The sequence below is a fragment of the Mobula birostris genome, chromosome 6 (genome assembly GCF_030028105.1).
Source record: "Mobula birostris isolate sMobBir1 chromosome 6, sMobBir1.hap1, whole genome shotgun sequence".
Lineage (NCBI taxonomy): Eukaryota > Metazoa > Chordata > Chondrichthyes > Myliobatiformes > Myliobatidae > Mobula > Mobula birostris.
The window spans coordinates 117,953,444-117,975,283 of NC_092375.1; the positions used below are offsets into that span (position 1 = coordinate 117,953,444).

General features: G+C 44.1%; 2 protein-coding genes across 2 annotated transcripts in view; both read left to right on the forward strand.

Annotated features, from left to right (window-relative positions):
* tmem169b (transmembrane protein 169b) overlaps positions 1-21,840 on the forward strand; it is a 462,028-nt gene that overhangs the window by 288,959 nt on the left and 151,229 nt on the right. The gene's annotated exons all lie outside the window — the stretch shown is intronic.
* LOC140198715 (E3 ubiquitin-protein ligase MARCHF4-like) overlaps positions 1-21,840 on the forward strand; it is a 29,494-nt gene that overhangs the window by 3,199 nt on the left and 4,455 nt on the right. The window contains exons 2-3 of the mRNA XM_072259732.1: positions 4,962-5,117; positions 15,541-15,733. Coding sequence (XP_072115833.1) covers positions 4,962-5,117; positions 15,541-15,733 — 349 coding nt within the window. The remainder of the gene's footprint in view (positions 1-4,961; positions 5,118-15,540; positions 15,734-21,840) is intronic.

Genomic DNA, 21,840 nt, shown 5'->3' on the forward strand with positions numbered 1-21,840 from the left:
TTCATAGAGTTCTGCAGCAAAGAACTAGGACCTTCTGCCAGTGTGTTGTTGACAACCAAGTAAAGATTAGCTTTACTTGCCACATTGAAACATACGGTGAAGTGTATTGTTTATGACCAACACAGTCGGAGGATGTGCTGGGGACAGCCTGCCAGTGTTGCCATGCTTCTGGTGTCATCAGAGCTAACCACAACTTCCTAACCTGTACATCTTTGGAAAGTGGTTGGAGACCACACATTCATGTGAAGAACATACAAACTCCTCACAGCGAGGGGCCGGCATTGAACCCCTGATTGCTGGCACTGTAAAGGGGTACACCATGCTGCCATCTATATGTAATCCTATTTGTCTACATTACTGCCTTATCCTTCTAACCCTTGTTTAAAGCGCCTGTCTAAACTTCTCTTCAAGGTTGTGACTGTACCTAATTTCCCCCACCCCCTCTGGCGGTGCCCCTCCATGCAAAACATGTTCTCCTGAAATCCACTTGAAAATTGTTGCCTTATCTTAAACTTATGCCATTTTGTCTTAATGCCCTTACCATGCTAAGACAAAGGTTGTGACCACTTACCCTAATCATTTTAATAGTTTTATATACCTTTATCACACATCCCTCACACTCTAGAAAATGAATCTCGGAGTAGTATATGGTGACATATATGTACTTTGATAATAAATTTACTTTGAACTTTGATTTTGACTCTCCTTTGCTCCAGGGAAGATAAGCTCAAGAACATAGGGTTAGACCCCCCTACCCTGTGTCAGCTCATCTTATCAATGCCCCACATGATGTTTTGTGCATCTATTAGGTTACTCTTTTGCTCTCAATATTCCTGTAGCCTAGTCCATCCTGGGTAAAGCCCACCCCACCTCTGAGCAGATATACAAGGAGTGCTGTCATAGCAAAGCAGCCTCCGTCATCATGGACCCCATGATCTAGACCAGGTACTCTTCTCTACACTGCCCTCAGGAGCCTCAGGACCCATATGACCAGGTTCAGGATCGGTTATTACACCTCAACCATCAGTTTCCAGAACCAAAAGGGATAACTTGACTCAACTTCACTTACCCCATCATTGAACTGTTCCTACAACTTATGGGCTCACTGTCAAGGACTCTTCATCTCATATTGTCAGTATTTATTGCTTATTTATTTATTATTTGTTACCTTTTGTATTTGCATAGTTTGTTGTCTTTTGAGCATTGCTTGTCTGTCCATCTTGTGTGTGGTTTTTCATTGATTCTATTGTGTTTCTTTGTATTTACTGTGAATGCCCACAAGAAAGTGAATCTCAGGGTTGTATATGGTAACATGGAAGTACTTTGATAATAAATTTACTTTGAACTTTGATTTTGAGCCTCCTTTGCTCCAGTGAAAATAAGCCCAAGGACATAGGTTGATGTGTTCTTGATCAGTGAGGGTGTCAAAGGTTACAGGGAGAAGGCAGAATGGGGTTGAGAGAGATAATTCATCAGCCATTATGGAATGGCAGACCAGACTCAATGGGCAGAATGGCCTAATTCTGCACCTAAGATTTATGGTCTGATGGTCTATGATTGAGCTATAAGGAGAGGCTGGACAATCTGGGAGTTCTTTCCCTGGAGTATAGGAGGGTGAGGCATGACTTCATAGGGGTATATAAAATTATGAGGGGAGTAGATGAGGTAGCTTGTCACAGTCTTTATCCCAAGTCTAAAACTCAAGGACGTAGCTTTACGATGACAGTAAAGACTTAACGGGGTCCTGAGGGGCAGCTTTTCACCGAGAGGGTAGAGGATGTGTGGAACGAGCTGTAGAGACGAGTGTAGTTACAATATGTAAAAGGCATTCAGCAAGTACCTGCATAGGAATGGTTTAGAGGGATGTGAGGCAAATGCCTGTATTAATAAGGATGTAGGAAAAGAGAAAGAAGAGAAGAAAGAGGATGATGCCTCAGAAGGACAAACCAAAAATTGAGAACGTTGGATAGATAGATAGATACTTTATTGATGCCAAAGGAAATTACAGTGTCACAGTAGCATTACAAGTGCACAGATATACAACTATTAGAAGAGAAGTAATAAAGAATAAAGAAATAAGTTACCTTAAAGATGTAAAAGATTTACAAGTCAAAGATTACAATATTTACAAGATTTCCATGTTCACACTGAAAAGATAGTGGTCAAGAATTACCATAATGTTATACAGTATTGGGTGCACATTCCCACCATCCAGATAAGAAGTGATGGTAATATTGCACAGTATTGCCTGATAACTGGGCGTGGTAAACAGAGTTTAAACAGAGCTCTGGTAAATAGAGGTTATTTACACCCTAACAGGAGGGGGTCATCATTTCCCCGGCTATTGGTTGACTCATTATAGAGCCGAATGACCGAGGTTAAGAATGACCTCATATAGCGCTCTTCAGAGTAGCACAGTTCTCTTAGTCTATACTGAAAGTGCTCCTGTTCAGCCAAGGTAGTGTGCAGAGGGTGAGAAACATTGTCCAGAATTGTCAGGATTTTCCGGAGGGTCCTCCAATGTGTCCACTTTGACTCTGATAACAGAGCCAGCCTTTCTAATCAGTTTATTGAGCCTGTTGACATCACCCATGTTGATGCCATTGCCCCAGCACACCACTGTACGGAAGATTGAATTAAACTGAAGGATCAGATGAAGAAGATAAAAAGAAAAAGGGTGACAGGAAGAAAGAGAAAATCAAGGAAAAATGCATTGATCAAAAGGATTGAACAAAAGCCAAACCAATTTGGACAAGGAATCCTGAAGATGCTACAAATGAAGAATGAAGGGTTTTGGAAGAGTCTGACTAATGGCAGTAGCACGACACTGTTACAGCTCGGGGCATTGGGGTTCAGAGTTCAATTCCAGCGCCGTCTGTAAGGAGTTCCTTCCCCGTCAATGTGTGGGTTTCCTCCCACAATCCAAAGACGTACTGGTTTGTAAGTTAATTAATCCTTGTAAACTGTCCTGTGGTTAGGTGAGGGTTAAACAGGTGGGTTTCTGGGCGGTGTGGCTCATTGGACTGGAAGGGCCTGTTCCACACTATCGCTCTAAATAAAAATAAATAAATAATGCAGGAAATTGAGATTAGTTCAGACAGACACCTTGTGGAGGATTTCTCTCCTCTTCTCCTTAGAGGGATGTCCTGTATCCTTCTAAACCTTTTCTATGTATGTACTACCACAACACCAAACTCTTCTTCTGTTGCCCCCTCTTTGCCCGCGTTTCAGAGAGTTCTGCACCCGACATGACACCGAGTTCTTCTTCCATCACCTCCATCTCTGAGCCCACTTCTTTGGCAAGAACTGCACACACCACCCTGGCGACCCCTTCTCCTGTCTCCAGCCTTACTCCTCTTCTTGGACACACCGCACCGGTGCTCTGCCCGTTCTGGATCTTTTTATTTCAAATTATCAATGAGAAATCAATCGTCTCAACTTCAGTACTCCTCTCTCCTCCTCGAACTTTACTCCCTCTGAATGCACTGCCATCCACTCTCTCTGTACCAATCCCAACCTCACCATCCAACCCGCAGACAAAGATTTTGCTGTTGTAGTGTGGCAGACTGAGTGAGCGTATACCCTGGGGGGGGTAGTGGAGGTAGGGGTGGGGGTAGGTCTGTCACTGTATAACTCTGGGTTTTAGATAGAGCTCTTAATGATAGTGGAGTCAAGGGATATGGGGAGAAGGCAGGAACAGGGTACTGATTGTGGATGATCAGCCATGATCACAGTGAATGGCGGTGATGGCTTGAAGGGCCGAATGGCCTGATCCTGCACCTATTGTCTATTGACTGACCTCTACCTTGCTAAGGCCAGGTGGCAACTCTCAGACACCTCATCATACCTGTCCCTTGAAGCTGACCCCACTCTGGACCATCAGAAAACTGTCTCCTACGCCATCACTGACCTCATCAACTATGGAGAACTCCCACCCACTGCCACCAAACTCATAGTTCCCTTAACCCACACTGCTCACTTCTATCTCCTACCCAAGATCCACAATCTGGACTGTCCGGTTAGGCCCATTGTCTCTGCTTGTGATGTGAACTATAGGTTGTGATGATGGGAGAAACACATTGCGATCAACCAGACTCATTTTTACCCCATTAGACTTCATTTAATTGTCAGCAAGGTGAAGGAAGGTGACATTAACATTACTGTCAAAGGCCAGTTAACAGTGACCTACTTACCCATCATTTTATCAGGACTGTGAGATGGATCCCTCGAGGTCAGTGATGACTTGCACAAATTGTTAATAGAAGAGCTATTTTACAGAGGCAAGTATTACAGGAAGGACATGGAAGCTTTAGAGAGGCTGTGGAGGATAGGATGCTGCCTGGATTAGAGAGCATGTCTGAAGGATAGGTTGAGTGAGCTAAGGCTTTTCTCTTTGCAGTGAAGGAGGATGAGAGGCAACTTGATGAGGCATAGATTGAGTGGACAGCTGGAGATTTTTCCCAGGGGAGAAATGGCTAATATGAGGAAACATAATTTTAAGGTGATTGGAGGAAAGTGTAGGGAGGATGTCGGAGTTAAGTTTTTTTACACGGAGAGTGGTCGGTGCATGGAATGCCCTTCTGGCAGTGGTGGTAGGGCAGATACATTGGGGGCATTAAGAGACTCTGAGATAGGCACATGGATGATAGGAAAATGGAGGACTATGTGGGAGGGAAGGGTTTGACTGATCTTAGGGTAGGTTGGCACAACATCATTATCCAAAGGGCCTGTACTGAGCTGTAGTGTTCATTGTCCTATGTTCTAAGATTTGAGTCAATGTCCTCAACATTGAGAGAGCATTTTACCAAATGAAGGGCTGCTGGTGAAATCGAAGTGAATGGGAATGGGGAGTAAACTCTGCAGTGATGAAAGGGTATTGTGCCTCTGTTAAGCTGGTTATATTGTCATGCACTCCATTGCTGTCCTCTGGTTTCACCACCATTGTGTGTCTTGCTCTATAGGGGGACCTGCTGAGCCCGTGTCGCTGTGCTGGTTCTGTGCGTTGTACCCACCAACCGTGCCTAATAAAATGGATAAGCGAGAGGGGATCCTGGAGTTGTGAGTTATGTTACTATAAATACCACGTCATCGCCATCAGTGCCAAGAACCCTCTCCAGGTAACAGACATCTTCATTATAATTTGCTTTTATTTTCCCCCTTTTTCACAAAATCCCTAACATTCTCAGATGAGCACAGGGAACTCTGGGTGCCCCTTTAAAAGGCGAGATGACCACATATAATGGGGCAGTGGATAGTGCTGCCACCTCGCGTCTCCAGAGACCTGCTTCAATTCTGACCTCTGGTGCTGTCTTGACTTTTCTGTGACCAAGTGGGTTTCGTCCGCGTGCTCGAATTTCTTCCCACATCCCAAAAAGGGTTAATTGGCCATTGTGACTTGTCCCTTAGTGCAGGTTACTGGCCAAAAAAAAATCAGAAGATGTGAGATAATGTTATACTCTATAAAACTCGAGTTAGTCCACACTTGGAGCATTGTGTTCAGTTAGGACACAAAATAATCTGCAGGTGCTGGGGTCAAAGCAACACTCACAACACGCTGGAGGAACTCAGCAGGTCAGGCAGCATCCGTGGAAAAGATTGGTTGACGTTTCAGGCCGGAACCCTTCATCAGGACCGTAGAGGGAAGGGGACAGAGGCCCTATAAAGAAGGTGGGGGGAGGGTGGGAAGGAGAAGGCTGGTAGGTTCCAGGTGAAAAACCAGTAAGGGGAAAGATAAAGGGGTGGGGGAGAGGAGGCAGGGAGGTGATAGGCGGGAAAGGTGAAGAAGGAATAGGGGAAAACACAATGGGTAGTAGAAGGAGGCGGAACCATGAGGGAGGTGATAGGCAGCTGGGGGAGGTGGCAGAGTGACATAGAGATAGAGAAAGGGAGGGGGAGGGAATTACCGGAGGTTGGAGAATTCTATGTTCATACCAAGGGGCTGGAGACTACCTAGATGGTTTATGAGGTGTTGCTCCTCCAACCTGAGAATATCCCACTCCCATTCAGCTATGTCCATACATGGCCTCTTCTACTGCCATGATGAGGCTAAGCTCAGGTTGGAGGAGCAACACCTCATATACCGTCTAGGTAGTCTCCAGCCCCTTGGTATGAACATAGAATTCTCCTACTTCCGGTAATTCCCTCCCCGTCCCTTCCTCTATCCCTATTTCACTCTGCCCCCTCCCCCAGCTGCCTATCACCTCCCTCATGTTTCCGCCTCCTTCTACTACCCATGGTGTTTTCCCCTATTCCTTCTTCACCTTTCCTGCCTATCCCCTCCCTGCTTCCCTTCCCCCACCCCTTTATCTTTCCCCTGACTGGTTTTTCACCTGGAACCTACCAGCCTTCTCCTTCCCACCCTCCCCCCACCTTCCTTATAGGGCCTCTGCCCCTTCCCTCTTCAGTCCTGACGAAGGGTTCCGGCCTGAAACGTCAACCGATCTTTTCCACGGATGCTGCCTGACCTGCTGAGTTCCTCCAGCGTGTTGTGCATGTTCAGTTAGGGTCACTTCATTATAGGAAACATGTGGAGGCTTTAGAGAGGGTACAGAGCAGTTTACCAGGATTAGAGAGCGTGCCTTATGAGGACAGATTGAATGAGCTAGGGATTTTCTCTTTGGAGTGAAAGAGGATGAGTGATGACTTGATAGAGGTGTATCAGATGTTAAGAGAGCATAGATAGAGTGGGTTGCCAGAGTGTCTCCCCAGGGCAGAAATGGCTACTATGAATGGTACTAATTGGAGGAAAGTGTGGGGGGGACATCAGAGGTAAGTTTTTAGAGGGAATGGTGGGCGTGTGGAACACCCTGCCAGGGGTGGTGTTAGAGGCAGATACATTAGGGGCATTTAAGAAGCACTTAGAGAGGCACTTGCTTTGTGGCCAAGTTTGCGGACAAATCAAAGATAGGTGAAGGGGCACGTAGTCTTGAGGAAGCAAAAGGTCTGCAGAATGACTTGAACAGATTAGGAGAATGGGCAAAGAGGTGGTAGATGGAATGTAGTGTAGGGAAGTGTACGGTCATGTACTTTGGTAGAACAAATAAAGGCATTCACTGTTTTTTAAACAAGGAAAAAAGTCAAAATTCAGAGATGCAGAGAGACTTGGGAGTCCTCATACAAGATCCCCTAAAGGTTAACTTGCAGGTTGAGCTGGTGGTAGCATTTATTTTCGGTCCAAGATGGCACCTGTGTACAACACTGTTTTGGTCGACATCTATCTGGATAGATCATGAAACCATATATTTTACTTTTTTAATGTCTTTTACGTTTGTTTTTCATCATAAATGTGATTCTGGAACTGTTGGAGCTTCTGATTTGCAGTTTGGAGATCGTTTGGGTGTTTTAGCGCTCTGCAGTCTCCGAGAGGATTCCGGGAGGCAGAGGCAGTGTGCACGAACCTCATGATGAGTAGGTTGCAGGACTGGGTGTGAGCCGATGTTTGACTCCATTTCGCCAATTGAAGCTTCCATTGTTCGCTGATTAAAATCACAAGGAAAATTGAAACGTCGAGGCCAATGTGGAAGGTCACCACCAACTGCCGGCCTTTTGATCGCTGGGGGATCGCTCTGCTGTCAGAGAGGAGAGACTGCCTTTTGATGGCCGATGGGATCACTCTGCTACAGGAGAGGGCAGACTGTCTTTTGATCACTAGGGGATCACTCTGTTATCGGAGAGGGCAGACTGCCTTTTGATGGCCGGTGGGATCGCTCTGCTGCTGGAGAGGGGAGACTGCCTTTTGATGGCTGGTGGGATCGGTCTGTTGCCAGAAAGGGGAGAGGCTGCCGCTGTGCTGGACAATGTCTCAGGTTTTCTACTTTTTGGATATGGACTTGGACTATACTATACTGTGTTTTTTTCAGCTGATCTTTCTCATTTTTCTGTGTGGGAAGAGGGAATTGGGGATTGATGGTCATGCTGTTGTTCTTTTCTTTCTTGGTTTTGTGGTTATCTGGAGAAGAGTTTTGGAATTGTATACTTTGATAATAAATGAACCTTTGAACCCTGTTTTGAATATTTCCAGAGGACTAGAATTTAAAAGCAAAGATATAATGTTGAGGCTTTATAAGGCATTGGTCAGATGGCCCTTGGAGTATTGTGAGCAGTTTTGGGCTCCTTATCTAAGAAAAGATGTACCGGCATTGGAGAGGGTCCACATAGCAGGTTCGTGGGAAAGAGTGTGGAAATGAAAGGGTTAACACATGGTAAGTGTTTGATTGCTCTGGCCTTGTACTCACTGGATTTTAGAAGTATGGGGCGAGGGATTTCATTGAAACCCATTATATACATATACTGAATTGAATTAAACAAGTCGTGCCAAATGAGGGCAAAAGTACTGAAGTTGTTTTATGTGTTGGTTCATTTTGCATTCACCGTTCAGAAATCTGATGGTGGACAGGAAGCATCTGTCCCTAAAATACATCCAGCCCACTGCCCTTCATACACCTCCCATCTACACTTCTCTTAAATGTGGCATCGAACCCACATCCACCTCTTCCACTAGCAGCTCGTTCCACACTCTCACCACCCTCAGATCACCTTTCACCCTTAATGTATGACGTCTAGTTCTAGTCCCACTGAAATACAGTGGAAAAAGCCTGTTTGCATTTCCCCTTAATAATTTTATATATCTCTATCAAATCTCTGCTCGTTCTCCTATGCTCCAGGGCATAATGTCCTAATCTATTGAACCTATCCCTATAACTCAGGTCCTCAAGTCCCAGCAACATCCTTGCAAATTTTCTCTGTACTCTTCGATCTTATTAACAACTTTCCTGTATGCTCCTCCTCCTCCTTAACAAGGGCCTCAATATCTCTCGAAAACCAAGGTTTCCTAAATCTGTTATCCTTGCTTTTTATTCTAACGGAAATATACAAACTCTGTACTCACAATATATCACTTTTGAAGTCTTCCCACTTTCCAAGTATCCCTTTGCGTGAAAACAACCTGTCCCAATCTTCGCTTGCCAGATCCTTTCTGATACCATCAAAATTGGCCTTTCTCTGATTTAGAGTCTCATCCTGAGGACCAGACCCACCCTTTTCCACAATTATCTTGAAACTAATGGCATTATGATCACTAGGTGCAAAGTGTTCCACTACACAAATTTCTGTCTCATTCCCTTATGGGAGATTGAGTATCACACTCTCTCTAGTTGGGACCTCTATGTACTGATTAAGGGAATTTTCCTGGACACATTTAACAAACTCGACCCTACCTAGTCCTTTTACAGCATGGAAGTCCCAGTCAATATTTAGAAAGTTCAATCAGCTATTATCACAACCTTACAGTGCTCGCAACAGTCTGCGATCTCTCTATAGATTTGCTCCTCTAAATCCTGAGGACCGTTGGGTGGTCTAGAATATAATCCTTTACATGTGGTCAGTGCTTTCTTATTCCTCAGTCCCACCCATATAGTCTCAGTAGATGAGATCTCCAATCTCTCCTGTTGTGACATTTTCCTCGATGAGTAATGGCACTTAACCAAGATACTGCTAACTCTGCCTTGGTTACTGCTTTTCAGACTTTCCCCACCACTGAAGCTAACTGATTGTTCTAAATTATAAATAAGGGTATAACATTTGCAAGTCTCCAATCCTCAGAAACAACCTTGCCTCTTCAGATATAGTGGTCAATGATGCATCTCACCCAGACAGCAGATTAATGTACAGCTAACCTTTCCTGGACCCCTTTTTGTTAATGTTTATCCCATTCAGAGTCTCAACTTAATCTTTTTTTTCATTAGACTACAACAGTATTTTCTTCCTTAGTAAAGACTAATGTAATCAATTTATTTGAAACCTCACCAGCACTTCTGCCTCAGTGAATCTGTATGCTTTTTGTCTCTGATTGGCCCCATCTCTCCTTTCAGAATCCTTTTCCTGTTTACAAGTCTGCATTCCCCATTATGTTTTGTTGCCAGTGTTATATTCTCTGTTCTCTTGTTTGCATTTTCACTTCTCCTCTGAGCTTTGTGTAATCAGCCTGGCTCTGATCCATATGAACAACCTGCCATCTATTGTTTCATGGAGATTTTACTGTCTGTCTGTTTGAGTGATGAGATTCAGCTACAAAAATACTGGGATTGTCACCTGAAAAAAGATTTGAAGCGACCAGAGAGTTATGGTGCAAGACCTGAGGAAGGGTCTTAGCCCAAAATCATCCTAGTGATGCTACCTGACTTGTGGAATTCCTCCAGCATTGTGTGTGTGTTGGGATGGATTTCCTGCATCTGCAGAACCTCTTGCGTTGAGAGAGTCACAGTGACTTGCAATCCTGGGACAGATGGAAAGGAACTCTTCTGTTGAGATGTTCAGCACTAATCCAGAGTGGGACTGGTCCTGATGAATTAGATAACCAGGTTGTTAGTGAGGAACTGAAAGAGGTAAAGGAGGTGGTCGCAGGGCTGGAAAAAAGGAAGGATGAAAGTACAGAGCCAAGTAATGGTTTGAGTAACGGCAGCCGAGGAGATATTAAGAGAAGCGTTTAATGGTAATATTGCATCAGTAAACAGTGCAAAGAGAAATGGTTAAAAAAGATAAAATTAAATGTACAGTAACTACATGTGCAAAATATTTCATAAAAAGAAACAATACTATAATGACAACAAACATAATTATTAGAAGGTCATTCCTGCATTCAGTAGAATCATAGATTATCTTCACCTTGGCACTACCTTCCCGTAGTTACTCTAGATTATTTGATTCCTTTATTATTTGAAATATTACCTATTTAGCATGGTGGCATTAAAAAGGGCAGGACTGCTCAAAACATTTAATAAGTCTTCAGATGAGCAGTTGAAGTCTCTTTGCAACTGCATCCTTGATTTCCTGACCTCCCAGGCCAAAATCAGTAAGGATAGACAGCAACACCCCCACGGCCCTCTCTCTTCCACCACCCCCAATGGGCAAAAGATACAAAAACCTGAAAGCACATAGCACCAGGCTCAAGGGCAATTTTATCCCACTGTCGGACCACTGAATGTTTCGCTTGAATGATAAGATCGACTCTTGACCTCACCATCTACCTTGTGACTTTGCATCTTATTGTCTACCTACGCAATCCTTTCCCTGTAACTGTAGCCTTTTATTCTGCACTTTGTTATTGTTTTACCTTGTACTCCCTCAATTACTGGGTAATGATTTGATCTGTATGGACTACACCTCAGTACATGTGACGATAATAAACTAAATTCACCTGTTTTTAAGTCCTCTGGCTTTGAACACTATATTACAGGGTTATTGTAGATCAATACTTGATGGCAGGCATTAGCGGTGAATTAGAAGATCTGTTTTCAAAACATGATACTATGATCCCAAATGAATAGAGTCATAGAGCGCAGAAAAGGCCCTTCGGCCCATCTAGTCCATGCCAAGGTCTTAATGAGAAAATGTTATTTAGTTACGGGAAGATCACGTGTGATTAACCTGGTGGAATGTTCTGAGCTACAACACGAAGGGCAGAATGTTTGAGGTCAAATTGAAAAGTGTTCACAACAGAAAGCAGAGTGCCAGTGAATGGATGTTTCTATGACTGGACTGCAGTCATGAAAGCTGCAGAAAGTTGCCGAATCAGCCAGCTCCACCGTGAGCACTAGCCTCCCCAGCATCAAGGACATCTTCAAAAGGCAAAGACAGCATCCATCACCAAGTCACCCAGGGCATGCCCTCATCTGATTGCTTCTGTCAAGGAGGTGGTACAGCAGCCTGAAGACTCACACTCAATGTCTCAGGAACAGATTCTTCCCCTCCGCCATCAGGTTCCTGAATGCACAATGAACCAACCCGTTAACACTCCCTCATTACTTTTTGGCTCTCTCTTTGCAGTAGTTATTTAATTTAATTCATATTTCTTTTTGTTTTATTGTAATTTATATTTTCATGTGTTGCACCATACTGCTGCAAAACAAATTTCATGACGTCTACCAGTGATATTAAATCAGATTCCGGAAGGCTGGTTCCTGTTGGACTCGCTGTGACTCACTCCCTTGCTTTAATGATTGAGATCAAAATGAAAAAAGGGATGATTAGGGAACTTACAAAGATATAAAATTGACTATGTGTTTTACAGTGATGAGGAAATGTTTATACTTTGGATGGGTTGCATCTAAACTGGAGAGGGATCGATAACCTTGGAAGGTTTAAGCTAAATTGGCTCAAGGACTGTGAAGCATTTTACCAAAGCAGCAGGTGGGGAGAGTAAGGCAGAGGATAAATTGTTAGTCTGTGTGCAAGGCAGACAAAGGCAGATTAGGATACGGGGCAGACAGGGGCAGGTTAGGATACGGGGCAGACAGGGGCAGGTTAGGATACAGGGCAGACAAAGACAGATTAGGATACGGGGCAGACAGGGGCAGGTTAGGATACAGGGCAGACAAAGACAGATTAGGGTACAGGGACAGACAAAGGCAGGTGAGGGCATGGGGCAGACAGGGGCAGGTTAGGGTATGGGGCAGACAGGGGCAGGTTAGGATACGGGGCAGACTGAGGCAAGTTAGGATACGGGACGGACAAAGACAGACCAGAACATGGATAAGGAAAATTTAGACAGATATGAGCCAAATGTTTGCAAGTGGGACAAATATACTATAGGTAGGAATGTTTACAAATGGGACAAATATACTATAGGTAGGAACTTTATCAGCATGGGCTGACGATCCTGTTCCTGTTCTGTATTACAATGTAACCCTGAGTCGAAGAATGATCCTTATCGTTCATACACGTTATCTTCAAGAAGCTGTTTCCCATTCTTTTTTGATAAAACATTTTGTCAGCCCAGTAAAGCTAATCTCCCAATTTAAATGTTTATACCTGTTTCTCTGGTGAATATTAGACAGGCAATATCAGACAGAACTAGAGAACATGTCATAGGAGCAGCATTAGGCCATTCAGCCCATCAAGTCTCATCCTCCATTCGATCTCAACCGGATTCTCCTCACTTCTCCATGTAACCTTTGATGTCCTGACTAATCAGGAACCCATGAACCTTACTTTAAATATACCCAATGACTTGGCCTCCACAGCCACCTGTGCATTGAATTCCACAGATTCACTACCCACTGGTTAAAGAAATTCCTCCTCAGCTCTGTTCTAAATGGACATCCCTCTATTCTGAGGCTGCTCCCTCTGGTCCTAGATTCCCCTGCTATAGGAAGCATCCTCTCCACATCCACTTTATCTTGGCCTTTCAATATTTGATAGGTTTCATTGAGATCTCATGTCATTCTCATGAACTCCAGCGAGTACAGGCCCAGAGCCATCAAACGTTCCTCATACACTAACCCTTTCATTCCCAGAATCATTCTTGTAAACTTCCTGTTGACCCCCTTCAATGCCCCCACATCTTTTCTTAAATAAAAGTCCCAAAACTGCTCATAATATTCTAAGTGTGGTCTGACCAATACCTTATAAAGCCTCAGCATTACATCCTTGTTTATATATTCCAGTCCTTTGGAAATGAATGTTAATATTGTGTTTGCCTTCCTTACCACTTACTCAAACTGCAAACTAACCTTTAGGGAATCCTGCGCGAGGACTTCCATGTCCCTTTGCACCTCTGATATCTGAATTTCCTTCCCATTTAGAAAACAGTCTACATCTTTATTCCTTCTATAAACACTAAAGTGCATGATCATACACGTCATCAAGATGGTGCTGATAAGTGGCAACCCCTTATGTGCAACTCCAATGGGAACCATCAAATATTCCCATTTAAGACTGCTACACTGAAATCCACGGTCACACCATGGGTACTTCAGTAGGCAACATCATTTTGAGATGTTAAGAAATCTAGCAATATTGCCAGAACCTGGCTGACACTCTCAGGTTGTGATTGCAGTTCCCCTTTAAGAAAACAGAAGTGGGGACCGGGCACTAGTCTGCAAGTACCATTGAAGCACAGAGGCTTTAGACTTCCACTCCCAACTGTCCTGCTGGTGAACGTACAGTTTCTGGAAAATAAAACTGAAGACCTCAGAGCAAGATTGCAGTACCAGAGGGACATCAGGAACTGCTGTGTGCTCAGCTTCACGGAAACGTGGCTCAATTCCATCATTTCTGACACAGCGCTGCAGCCCGATGGCTTCACCATTCACCATAAAGACAAGACAGCTCGTCTTTTAAAGGTAGAGGAGGTGGAGTATGCATTATGATTAACTCATGGTGCAGAGACATGGCAATTCTGCCACAGTCCTGCTCACCCAACCTGGAACATCTCGTGGTCAAAGGTGATCCATTTAATCTGCAAGGGAGTTTTCTGCCATCATCCTGATAGTGGTGGATGCCTCACCGAAGGGCCTGTTTCTGTGCTCTATTGCTCCAGCACACTTAAATCTACCTCTGCTATTGAAGGAAGTACAGAGAGGTAGCAGATGGAATATAATATGGAAAGTCCAAAAAAAAATTTCTCAAGGTGTACAAATGGATCAGAAAGAGCTGGTTCACTGAAAGTAAAATGGCAAATATACCAGCAATTAGAATGTGAAATGAATACATTGGTTTTAATTGCAGAAGGATTAAAGTACTGCATAAAAATGTAAAATATTTGTCAGAATATCACTGAGATCTCAGCTGGATAACTAAAGAATAAGGTGCTTGTCTTGCAGCTGAGATTTAGTAGTTAGATGCCGAGGATGAGGGGAGACGGAATAAAACTGGTCTGTATTTGCTGGAGTTGGGAAGGATGAGAAACTGTCTCACTGAGGCACAGAAGATTTGGAGACACAAGAGGCTGCAGGGACTGGAATCTGGAGCAAAATCTGCTGGAGGAACTCAGTGGGTCAGGCAGCATCTATGGAGGGGAATGGACAGTCTATATTTCGGGTCGAGGCCCTTCATCTGGTTTGGACTCCTGAGAGTAGTTGACATAGTGGATGCTGAGAAGATGATTCCCCAGAGGGAGCATCTGAGAAGTTGGTACAGATTCTAATAAGAGCTGGATGTTTAGGATTGAGTTAAGGAGGAACCTCTGGGTGAAGAGGGTTATACATCTTTAGAATTCTCTGCCTCAGATAGTTATCGAGTATATTCAAAGCTGAGGTCAAATTTTGGACAGTGGGGAGATCAGAAGACTGGGGATTAGGCTTGAAAGTGGAGCTGAGTTACAGAACTAGTCACTATCTTACAGAATGATAGAGCAGGTAAGGCCCCTCCCATTTCTGCTACTTAGTTATTAGAAACTCACTTACCACAAACTATGGATAGTTCTGATTCCTACCTGTAGTCCATATTAATCTCCTTTTGCCCAACTCTGGCTGTTGCTTAGGGCAGTAATCTTTTCCTCAGGAATTCCCTCCATAAGCATCTTCAACTCTGTCTCCTTTATCCTTACAAAAACCCTTCCGTATTTATCCTTCTCGGCCTATATTTTGTGAATCCATACTCCTGAGGGTTACAGTCATTATCACTGATTGCTAAATGTATGTTATGTTATGTAAGTGAATATTACATTAATGTATGTTATGTAAACAATCTGTCAACTGTACAATTGAATTAAGACCCTTGAAACTCTGCACAGACTTTGATCTCTTTCTGCTCCCCCTTCAGTGGCAGGCAATCTCCCTGACAGTGATTGAGAGAGTGCAAATTGCAGCCGCAATCCTCGGCTCCTTGTTCCTCATCGCAAGTATTTCTTGGTTGGTCTGGTCAACAATCAGCCCTTCAGCAAAGTGGCAGAGACAGGACCTCCTCTTCCAGATCTGCTATGGAATGTATGGATTCATGGACATTATCTGCATTGGTAGGTCCTTCTCAATCCATCTCTTGAAACATACAAAATTCTTTTGGGAGTGCTCCAGCTGGGGTCTAGAATTTGGGGTCACAATAAGCACTCAGCCATTCATAACAGAGGCGAGAAGAATTTCCTCTTTGTCATTCTCTATGCAGGAGGGCCATGGTAGCATGGTTGATGGGCATTTTCTGTATTATGGTCTAAAGCAGAGGCTCCCGACTTTTCTTATGCCATGGACTAATACCATTAACCAAGGTGTCTGTGGATCCCAGGATGGGAACTCCTGATCCAGAGGGAAAATAGACCTGAGTTAAAAGCTCTGCCATGATCATATTGGACTCTGGGTTGGTGAATGAACATCCCTTCCATACATGTCTTACGTCCTGCATGTAATTCCAACACTAGACTGCGTTCTGAGAATGAGATGCACTGGACAAGGGAATGTAGAACATAAAACAGTACAGCATAGTACAGGCCCTTCGGCCCACAATGTTGTGCTGACTTTTAACCTACTCTAAGATCATTTTAGGAGGATGAGCGGTGGCTTGATAGAGATGTACAAGATGACAAGAGGCATAGATTGAGTGAACAGCCAGCACCTTTTCCCCAGGGCGGAAATGGCTAATACCAGAAGACATACCTTTAAAGTGATTGGTGGAAAGTCCAGGGGGGATGTCAGAGGTAATTCTTTGACACAGGTGGGCATGTGGAACACACTGCCAGGGGTGGTGGTAGAGGCAGATACGTTAGGGTCATTTTAGAAACTCTCAAGTACCTCACAAACTACCCACCCGCCCATCCTGTCCAGCGATACCTGCACCATTTGTGGAAGAAACTGCAGTGGAACAGGTCTACTGCCCCAGGAGAAAAAGAAGGGTAGACTAATCAAGTAAGGAGTGTCAGAATATCGTTTATAGAGCACCTGGCACAGCATTACTGAAAATATTGCAAGCATCCAAATGTCATTATCACAATCTGTTCTATGACTGACACACATAAATAATGTGATGGAAAGATTAAATTTGTGGAAGATTGAGGAAAAAGCAGAACATAATTTAAATGGCATGAGACTAACAAATGCTTGGGTTCAGAATATCCACATACATAGAACAGAGAGAGACAGGATAATAACGAGGGAGACAAATCCAATTTTGGCCTGTGTTGTAAAGCAGATGGAGCAACAGATTGTCAGTAACAGAGTGATTAAAGAGTCGGGAGCGAGGGAGACAGACAGGAGATTCAATGGCCATAGGAAAGACGCCAGAATGGTGTGTTGTGTCCCGGGTGCCAGGGTCAAGGATGTCTCTGAGCAGCTGCAGAAAATTTTCAAGGGGGAAGGATGAACAGTCAGAGCTAAGTTGATACAAACGAATCAGGTAGAATAAGCCTGAGGCAACACTTCACCTGAGAATCTGTTGGGGTCACCTATCACATCCAGACGTCCTGATATGGCCTCCTCCGCATTAGTGATACCTGACGTGAACTGGGGGGGGGGGGCAGCTTTGTCGAGCACCTCCACTCCTTATACAAAAAGTGTAATTTCCCAGTGACCAACTATTTTAATTCCCATCCCCATTCCTGTTCCAGCATGTCGATCCTTGGCCTCCTCTTCTGCCACAATGAGGCCACTCTGGCTGGAGGAGCAACATCTCATATTCCCTCTAGGTCAGTGGTCCCCAACCACCGGGCCACGAGGAAACGACATGAGTCAGCTACACCTTTCCTCATCCCTGTCGTGCACTGTTGAACTTGAAGAGTGTCTTTTACCCTTTGCAAATATCAGCTCCCAGCTTCTTACTTCACGCCCCCTCCCTCGCCAGACCTGGCTTCACCGATCACCTTCTAGGTTGTCTTCCTTCCCCTACCCATCGGCTGGTCGTCAAGAATATTGTCAATATTAAACCGGTCCACGGTGCAAAAAAGGCTGGGGAGCCCTGCTCTAGGTAGTCTCCAACCTGACGGTATGAACATTGATTTCTCCAACATCTGGTAATTTTTCCCTATCCCTCTTCCATTCTCTACTCCGTCCTCCCTCTTACCTCTTGTCCTGACCTGCCTATCACCTCCCTCTGGTGCCCCTCCTCCTTCCTTTTATTCCACGGTTGACTCTCCTTTTTTTCTTACCCAGCCCTGATTTTCTTATCAGAGTTTTTCTTATCCAGCCCTATACCTCTTACACCTATCAGCTCCCAGCTTCTCACTTCATGCCCCCTCCCTCGCCAAACCTGGCTTCACCTATCACCTTCTAGCTCATCCTTCTTTCCCCCCCCCCCCCCCCACCTCCAACTTCTTATTCTGGAATCATCGCCATTTCTTTCCAGTCCTGATGAAGGGTCTCGGCCCGAAACGCCGACTGTTTATTCATCTCCATAGATGCTGCCTGGCCTGCTGAGTTCCTCCAGCACTTTGTGCGTGTGCTCTGGATTCCCAGCGCCTGCAGAACCTCTTGTGTATGCAGGATACTTGCCTTCACGCTCTGGGAAAGCCCGTAAGAGCAGAGAGGTCACGGTGTAGGCTGTGTAAAACACGGTCCAGGTCACAGCAGGAGTGCGGTGTGCAAATAGGACAACCTGAGGTGGAGGACAGGAGGCCAAGGGGTGACCAGTGTAGAAAGTTGTGAGCCGGATCAGTGGGGTAGAAGGTGGGAATCCTTTCCCCGTGATGTGGATATCTAAACAAAGCAAAGGTCCAAGGTGAGAGATGGGGGGTGGGGTTAGAGGGGATCTGAATCCCCTGGAGGAGGGGGAATGTCTGGAATATGGAATATGCTGCCTCGGAAGGTGGTGGAGGCAGAGACACTCAGGACATTTTAAGAAGCATCTGGAGGAGAACTTGAGAAGCCGTGGTTTTGTAGCTACAGATGGGGTGTTGGTAAACAGGACGACTACAGATGGGGAGGTGGAGGTCGCCAGGGACAAGGTGAACTGAAGGGCTTGTTTCTGCCTTGCCTGACTAAGGATAAATTGCTTTGAGGCGGCTGGAGTTCAGGTAGATCCTGGTGGCAGTGATAAGCTATGCTCCGACACGAATTCTGATCAGAAATGAACTGAAAGCAAAATAATTACGGGAACTGGAAATCTGAAACGAAACACACAAAAATGATCTGAGTTACTCCGCACACCCAGCAGCTCCTGGGAAGGCTCGGGATCAACATCTCAGCTCCGTGAGGTTCTGCTGAAATTCATCATTAACTCGTATTGATGACGTTCTGAGGAAAAATCTTCAGCCTGAAACTTTTTCCCAGGCGGCGGTGGGCAATACCTGAACATACCCATTTAAGGTGTTTAGAGGGAAGTACTTTGGGTGGGGGGGGATGTCAGAGATAGATTTTTTAAAACACAGAATGTGGTAAATGCTTGGAACGCTGGCAGGGGTGTAAAAGAGGCTGATTTAAAACAAGCATTTTAAAATACTCTTAAACAGGCACATGGGTAAAAGAACAATGGAAAATTATGGGCTATGTTGGAAGGAAGGGTTGGATTCAGCATGGAGTAGGTTTATTTAAAAAAAATATCCACCCCCCCCCCTTGGAAGTTTTCATATTTTCTTGTTTTACATTGAATCCCAGTGGGTTATTTTGGCTGTTTTCAACTCTTTCAGTGTGAAAGTGAAAACAGATCACAACAAAGTGATCTAAATTAATTACAAATATAAAACACAAAATAATTGATTGCATAAGTATTCACCCCCTTCAAGTCAGTATTTAGTAGATGTACCTTTGGCAGCAATTACAGCCTTGTGTCTGTGTGGGTAGGTCTGTATTAACTTTGCACATCTGAACACTGCAATTTTTTCCTTATTCTTCTTTACAAGACTGCTCAAGCTCTGTCAGATTGCATGGGGATTGTGAGTGAACAGCCGTTTTCAAGTCCAGCCACAAAATCTCAATTGGATTGAGGTCTGGACTCTGACATAGCCACTCCAGGACAATAACTTTGTTGTTTTTAAGCCATTCCTCTGTAGCTTTGGTTTTATGCTTGGGGTCATTCTCTTGCTAGAAAACAAATCTCCCAAGTTGCAGTTCTCTTGCAGACTGCATCAGGTTTTCCTCCAGGAATTCCCTGTATTTTGCTGCATTCATTTTACTCTCTACCTTCACAAACCTTCCAGGGCCTGCTGCAGTGAAGCATCCCCAGAGCATGATGCAGCCACCACCATGCTTCATGGTAGGGATGGTATGTTTTTGATGATGTGCAGTGTTTGGCTTACGCCAAATGGCGTTTATTATGATGGCCAAAAAGCTCTGTTTTGGTTTTATTATATCATAGGATTTGACTTCAGAGTCTCCCACATGCTTTCTGGCAAATTCTAGCTGAGATTTCATGTGAGTTTTTTTTCAAGCAGTTGCTTTCTCTTTGCTACTCTCCCACAAAGCTGTGAATAGTGAAGCACTCGGGCAACAGTTGTTGTATGTGCAGTCTCTCCCACCTCAACCACCGAAGTTTGTAACTCCTCCAGAGTTGTCATAGGTCTCTTGGTGACCCCCTTACTAGACCCCTTCTTGCACGGTCACTCAGTTTTTGAGGATGGCCTGCTCTAGGCAGATTTACAGCTGTGCCATATTCTTTGATGATTGATTTAACTGTACTCCAAGGGATATTCAGTGGCTTGGAAATTTTCTTGTATCCATCTCCTGACTTGTGCTTTCCAATAACCTTTTCACGGAGTTGCTTGAAGTGTTCTTTTTCCTTCACAATGCAGATTTTGCCAGGATACTGACTCACCAGCAGTTGGAACTTCCAGATAAAGGTGTATTTTTACTACAATCAATTGAAACACTTTGACTGTACACAGGTCTCCAAAAACAGATCTCCATTTAACTAATTATGTGACTTCTAAAACCAATTGGCTGCACCAGCGATGATTTGGTGGGTCATATTGAAGGGAGGGTGGGTGAATACTTATCCAATCAATTATTTTGAGTTTTATATTTGTAATTCAGACCACTTTGTAGAAATCTGTTTTCACTTGGATGCAAAAGAGTCATTTTCTGCTGATCTGTGTCAAAAAAGCCAATTTAAATCCACTGTGATCCACTGTTGTCAAACAATAAAACATGAAAACTTCCGGGGGAGGGGGTGAATACTTTTTAAGCACTGTAGGTTTGCGTAATATCATGGCCCAAAGGGCTTGTAGTGTACTGTACCGTTCTGTTTCCTGATTTTTCAAAGATGTATCTTAAGACCAAAAGACTTAGGCCAGAATTAGGCCATTTGGCCCATCAAGTCTGCTTCATCATTCCATCAAGGCTGATTTATTATCCCTCTCAACCCTATTTTCCTGCATTCTCCCCGTAACCTTTGACATCCTGACGAATCAAGAACCTATCAACCTCTGCTTTAAATACACTAAATGACTTGGCCTCCACAGCAATGAATTCCATAGCTTCACCACCTTCTGGATAAAGAAGTTCTTCCAAGACCATAAGACATCTCAGTTATAAATGGATATCCCTCCATTCTGAGACTGTTCCCTCTGCCTAGACTCACCCACTAGAAGAAACATCCTCCCCACATCCACTGTATCAGGGCCTTTCAATATCCAAAAGGTTTCAATGAATCTCCCCTCATTCACTAAACTCCAGCAAGCACAGGCCTAGGTTGCATCAAACGCTCCTCATACGTTAACCATTTCATTCCTGGAATCATTCTTGCAACCAATACTGCTGACAATACTCCAAGTGTGGTCTGACCAATGCCTTATAATACTTCATCCTTGCTCTTATATTCTAGTCATCTTAAAATGAATGCTAACATTGCATTTGGCTTCTGTACCACCAAATCAAACTGCAAGTTAACTCCCAAGTCCCTTTGCACCTCTGAATTTTGAATCTTCTCCCCCTTTAGAAAATATTTCACACCTTTATTCCTTCCGCCACAGTAGTCATAGTCATACTTTATTGATCCCGGGGGAAATTGGTTTTTGTTACAGTTGCACCATAAATAATTATATAGCAATAAAACCATAAATAATTAAATAGTAATATGTAAATTACGCCTGGAAATAAGTCCAGGACCAGCCTACTGGCTCAGGGTGTCTGACCCTCCCAGGGAGGAGTCGTAAAGTTTGATGGCCACAGGCAGGAATGACTTCCTATGACGCTCTGTGCTGCATCT